This window comes from Archocentrus centrarchus, chromosome 21, assembly GCF_007364275.1.
Source record: "Archocentrus centrarchus isolate MPI-CPG fArcCen1 chromosome 21, fArcCen1, whole genome shotgun sequence".
Taxonomy (NCBI): domain Eukaryota; kingdom Metazoa; phylum Chordata; class Actinopteri; order Cichliformes; family Cichlidae; genus Archocentrus; species Archocentrus centrarchus.
This window is the reverse complement of record NC_044366.1, coordinates 82842-88841: the sequence shown is the minus strand read 5'-3', so window position 1 is coordinate 88841 and position 6000 is coordinate 82842. Positions and strand designations below refer to the sequence as shown.

The window sequence follows — 6000 nt, the reverse complement described above, 5'->3', positions numbered from 1 at the left end:
CTTCTCCTTGGAGCTTCAGTCACCAGCCGAGCTCCTGAGCTAGTTAGGGTTTTAGGGGTGGTTTAAGGTTAGGGCCATTTCTGAGGTTCACTGTTTGCCTGTTGAAGCCAAGATGTGTGTTTGAGATCACTGACATGTTGGAGCAGTTAATATTGTTCAAGTTTTAGCCATCTAACTGTTGATTTGAGATTAAGTTGAAAATTTTTAGGTAATCGTCCATCTCTATCATACCATCCACTTTGTGCAGTGCACCAGTACTCCTGGTTGTGCTTCATACACATCTTTAGAGTAATATGACATTATTTTTTCAGGTTTTGAATATATGTGTTCTATATTTATTTTCAAAGATTTCTGACATCAGAAAAGCAATCAGTGCAAGAATTTGTGAATTGAGGCATCAAGTAAAGCAAAAGAATGCTACTGGTGAAACTGAACAGAATTAACAAAAGAATTACTTGATTTTCTTAAAAATCAAAGTTGAAAATGTTGAATTTCAACTTGAAAATGTTTGAATGTTTGAAATAGGAGTATGTTTCAGCATCAACAGTTTTGTTGATCGTTTTATTATTTTGTATTTTGTTTTGCTTGTAATGAATACTTGTGCTTTTCATGCCATGTTCATGTTTACATTATGTACTTTGTGTCATTGTTGACAATATTCCAGTTGTTAAAAGTAATTTTTATTGTCTAAATGAATAAAAGTTAAGTTTTGTTTTAAAATCTGTATCTTCTCATTTTATGTATCGTATCAATGTTCAACTGTTAAACATGTGATGTGCAGTCTCAAGATCATTTGATAGAGAATAGATTATGTTTAAATATATGTGGATATATATTAAAAAATAAAAAGGCAGATGTTGTCCTATATATGTCAAAATGTATTGACAAATATACCGAGGCTATATTTTGCAATATATGACATAATATATAAGGAATTGCCGCTTTCCATATATGACAAAATATATTTTTGTAAAAATACTTAAATATATTGGGTTATATACTATAAAATATATTACATCATATAATCAAGCAGTGGCATATCTATTAAAGCATGCCTACGTAAATATATATTGCAATATATTTTTGAATATATGAAAAGCGGCAATTCCTTGTGTATTATTACATATATTGTAATATATTATACTGTTATATTTTCTAATATAATTTTCAATATATATCTTATAGTATGATTAGGTAAGTTTCACAGTGAATTATTAATCAATATCAGTTAACAAATACAGCAGTACCTTTAGTTTTATGGGAACACTTCAAATAACCTAGAAATCCAAACTTTATGATATTCAATATATTGTTGATCAATATATGGTAAAATATATTTTTCTTTTGTAAGGGACGTTTACGCGGCTATTTTGTACAACATGAGCTCAGTCATCCGAACAATACCAGCAATACATTTAAAACCCATATTGAACATTCAACACATAAACAACCACACAACCTTTTTCTGTTGACAAAATATTGCGGCGTATATTATCCAACCTTTTACCAAACGCTGCAGCAGGCTAAGATGTGAGTGTATACTGAAGACGCGTTCTTGCTTATCATTCATTACAGACTTTATTGCTCAATCTCACAGTTTTAAGAAAGCAAACACTTACTTTTGTTGATTGCATTTTACATCACCGTGCAATGGCATTTCCAACAAAGGTGTTAAACGGTCAACAGAAAAGTTAATCACTCACGCTCACCCCGCACAAGATCCAGCTCTGCTGTGCACCTGCAAGCACTCAAATTAGTACCACCACCACACCCAAGGTGCCACCCACAAATCAAATGCAACCACACCCACACCTGGCAGCACAACAGTAAACAATCGGGAACGGAAAAACAATATGGCTCCCACACCCACATCTCTGTGCAATATTATATTATTCATACCGAACAATATCTGTCACTCCTATATTGTGTAATATCCAGTATTCATTCACCAAGTGCAGTATTCACCATCTTCATTATTACATGTATACACTTATTTTGTTTGTTTTTTACAATGTATATAATTTTTATACATTCTCTTATTTTCTGTATTTTTAATACATTTTATTTTCTGTATATTTTTATATTATATTATATTATTATTTTTATTTTTAATTTAGAGAGTTTGACTTTCTATTGCATGACACTGAACAGGAGAGGCCCTCCAATCTCATTGTACATCCTGTATAATGACAATAAAGGCATTCTATTGTATTCATCTACTAGCGTGAGATTGGTGAGTTGAGTGACCTCTGGTGGATGATTAGTGGTTGTTAGTTGTTTTTCCTGCATCTCTGCTTATGTCTGCACCTGCTTCCTGGAAAATAATCCATAGAATCGAGAGTAATAAAGTTGCTGAACTGAAGATGGAATCCTGTCATTTTAAGAGGGCAACACTTATTTCAGAGGAAAAGAGATTTATAACTTTAACTCTGAGGTCAAATGCTGAATTGCGATTGAACTGACCCCCACTGGTCACGGCAGATGGCTGCCCCTCCCTGGGCCTGGTTCTGCTGGAAGTTTCTTCCTGTTAAAAGGGAGTTTTTCCTTCCCACTGTTGTCAAGTGCTTGCTCATAGGGGGTGGTCTTATTGTTGGGTTTTCTCTGTATTATTATAGAGTCTTTACCTTGCAGTACAAATCACCTTGAGGTGACTGTTGTGATATGGAACTATATAAATAAAATTAAATTAAATTGTTTTTCCTGTTAGTTTGTCAGGCGCTTTCTCAGACGCTTTTGACCCATCAAAGGGATCTGCAGCCCTGACCGGTTGTACCGATGGATTTATATTTTAAGGGCTGAATTATCCACATAAAAATATTTTCTCTAAAATGCACTAATTTTTACATTTGACACACACAATTGTTTTAAGTCAATCATTTGTTTTCTGGTGCAGATTTTTTTTTAATACACTGGTTTTGACAGAAGGGGAAACTTTACACTTTGTTCCAGGTTTGACCTTAGGTCATACAATTTAGAGTTTTTCTTTTTAGTCAGCATTTATGTTTTAAATTTTTTAAACAACAAAAACACTGATTAGACCCAGCAGTCAATAAATTCATTGTATCTACTCACCATCATTTGACATATTTAAAATCATCTTTATCAATATTTTTCCTATAATATGACTCACATCTGTTTAGCAGGCTTTTGTTTAGGGAGGTTCACATGAAGTCTTCAACTGTGTGAATGTTATATTTAAAATATAATTTCTAAGATTATGTTTTATAAATGGTGTATTTTTAAATATACAGATGTGTATTGTAGTTGAATGTTATAAAAACATCACAATATATTTTAAATATATAGCTGTACATTATAAATACACAGAAATCATTAAACATTTATTGGGGTGCTGCATATTTTTACATTTCAAACTAAAAATAATTATGGCAGAGTTAAAACAGTCAAAACATTTAATTATAGGTCTGTTGGTTCTAATAAAATAAAATCCATCAAATTTTTTTCTGAAAGATCCAGCCCAAATAAGACACAGCTTCTTAGATCTGTAAACATGAGTCCGTCAGATGGTTGGTCCAGCTCAGCACCTTTTATTTCCTGTCTAAGTTGAAAATTTCTTGGCTTTCAGTGAGGATGAACTCCACAATCTGGTTCTGGTACACCATGTTGACTGCCATGTTTCCTGCATCCAGCTCAGGCCACATTAGCGTTGGACCAAATACAATGCCGATGCCCTGAGTGGACATCAGGTTCTTCTTGGAAAAGGCCAGAACTCTGTAAGACCCAAAAGGAATGTATACAGTTCAAGATGTCCTTTAAATAAACTGTAAATCTAAAAGCTAACGAAGCATTAAACACTGTGATTTACCCATCCTGGGTTTAAAGGAGCCCAAAGCCCCAGAGAAAAGCATGGTCATGCTGATAAAAAGCACAGTTAATTTAGTTTTGTTCTATGACTATTGATAATAAACTTTAAAAAAAAAAATCCGCAGTTAAAACAAAACTACTGAACACATATAAACTTATTTATGCACCATCAGACTGAAGGTATTAAGTCTGTGCTCAATGATCATTTTGACTGATTTAAAGTGCTACATGCCTGATTTTGGTCTACTATAAATTCTGATGGTGACAGTAACTTCAAGTGATGGTGTAAGTTCACTTGTTCACAAAGTAATGTGTGCAGCAGTTTTATTTCACAGTTTAAATACTGTTAAGAGTAGATGAGGTTCAGGTGTGTGTTGGATTACTTGTGCAGGTGGCTGAAGAGCATCTTCATGGTGTCATGGTTGGGTTTGGGCAGCTGCTGTATCAGTTTCTTCACAGCCTGAACCTTTTGTTTAGGTTCTTTGATCTCTGTGAAACAAATGACAGTAGCATTAGTTGAACCTTTACGTTCTTAATTTAAGTGTAAACCTTTTTATACCTGGAAACATTTTTGAAAAAGTGCTTTCACCCTAAAACTTAAAGTGTCAAAACATTCTGGGGGATCTGTATAAATATCCTTATCCAGGTACAAGTTTCATTTTTAAAGTAACCTCACCAAGAGCAGCAGAGATTATAGAAATAAATGTCACAAAATGGGAATTTCTAATGAAGGTAGTTTTTACTCACTGATGGCCTCCACAAAAGGTTGGAAGACCCTGAATGGGAATAGTGGCTCCGGCAGCTCACGGAAAAACATCTTGAGGGCTCCAGTGACGACATGGACATCCTCCCACTGACTGTGGTCCAGGTCCAGGTCCTCCTCTGTGGGTCAGTAATGGAAATATTACTGAGTGAAATTTTGTGAAGCTAAGTTGAGCTGAGGTCAGATCAGACTGTTGTACTGGTTTAACAGTTTGAATTGACAAAAACTCGTAAAACTGAGGATTTAATTCATTTTTATATAAAAATATATTTCTTATTTAGTGCTAACAAAGTAAACTTGTGCTATAAGCACTTTTTTGATGGGGGGATGGTTTACATTAATGACTAATTAATTTTAAGTTGAACTTTTTAATGAAATCCCACTTTATTTTTGTAATCTGCTTCGTTTGGCTCTTTTTTTCCCCCATCTGTACATTTTATTGTTACTCTCCCAGATTTGTTTGGGAACTGTAACAGTTATGTTGATAATTTGTTTATATGTAATTTATTTTCATAAATGTAAAGGAAATTAATTGAGGAATATATTTTAATTTGCAGGAACAGCTACAGTTTAAAAAAAATAAAAAGAAAAAGTTGAATTGACCTTCGTCAACAAGGAAGCGAAGTTTCTGGATAGTGGCCAGATTTCCACTGACTCTATAGATCCCGTCAGCCTCCAGACCTGCCAAGAGGAACACATTCATTAAAAAAAATCTATATACAGTGGGGAAAATAAGTATTTGATACACTGCAGATTTTGCAAGTTCTTCCACCTACACAGAATGGACAGGTCTGTAATTTTTATCGTATAGGTACACTTGAACTGTGAGAAACAGAATCTAAAAAAAAAAAAAAAAATCCAGAAAAATCACATTGTATATTTTTAAATAATCAATTTGAATTTTTATTGCATTAAATAAGTATCTGATTACCTACCAACCAGCACGAATTCTGGCTTACACAGACCTGTTACTTTTACTTTAAGAAGCCCTCCTATTCTGCACTAATTACCTGTTTTAATTGCACCTGTGTGAACTCATTACATGTATAAAAAAAAACCTGTCCACACACTCAATCAATCACACTCCAACCTCTCCACCATGCCCAAGACCATAGAGCTGTCTGAGGACACCAGAGACAAAATTAGACCTGCACAAGGCTGGGATGGGCTCCAGGACCAGTTTGGTGAGAAGGCAACAACTATTGGCACAATTATTAGAAAATGGAATAAACACAAGATGACTGTCAGTCTTCTTCGATCTGGAGTTCGATGCAAGATTTGATCTTGTGGGGTAAAGATAATTCTGAGAAAGGTCAGGAATCAGCCCAGAACTACACAGGGGACCTGGTCAATGACCTGAAGAGAGCTGGGACCACAGTCTCAAAGATGACCTTTAGTAAAACACTATGCCG

The 6000-nt window shown here is 34.4% G+C and overlaps 1 protein-coding gene across 1 annotated transcript in view; it reads right to left on the bottom strand.

The window, feature by feature from the left end:
- Positions 1–2634: 2634 nt before the first annotated feature.
- arhgap15 (Rho GTPase activating protein 15) overlaps positions 2635–6000 on the bottom strand; it is a 65555-nt gene continuing 62189 nt past the window's right edge. The window contains exons 10-13 of the mRNA XM_030757500.1: positions 5192–5269; positions 4573–4707; positions 4209–4314; positions 2635–3732 (exon numbers count right to left, since the gene is read on the bottom strand). Coding sequence (XP_030613360.1) covers positions 3549–3732; positions 4209–4314; positions 4573–4707; positions 5192–5269 — 503 coding nt within the window. The 3' untranslated portion in view covers positions 2635–3548. The remainder of the gene's footprint in view (positions 3733–4208; positions 4315–4572; positions 4708–5191; positions 5270–6000) is intronic.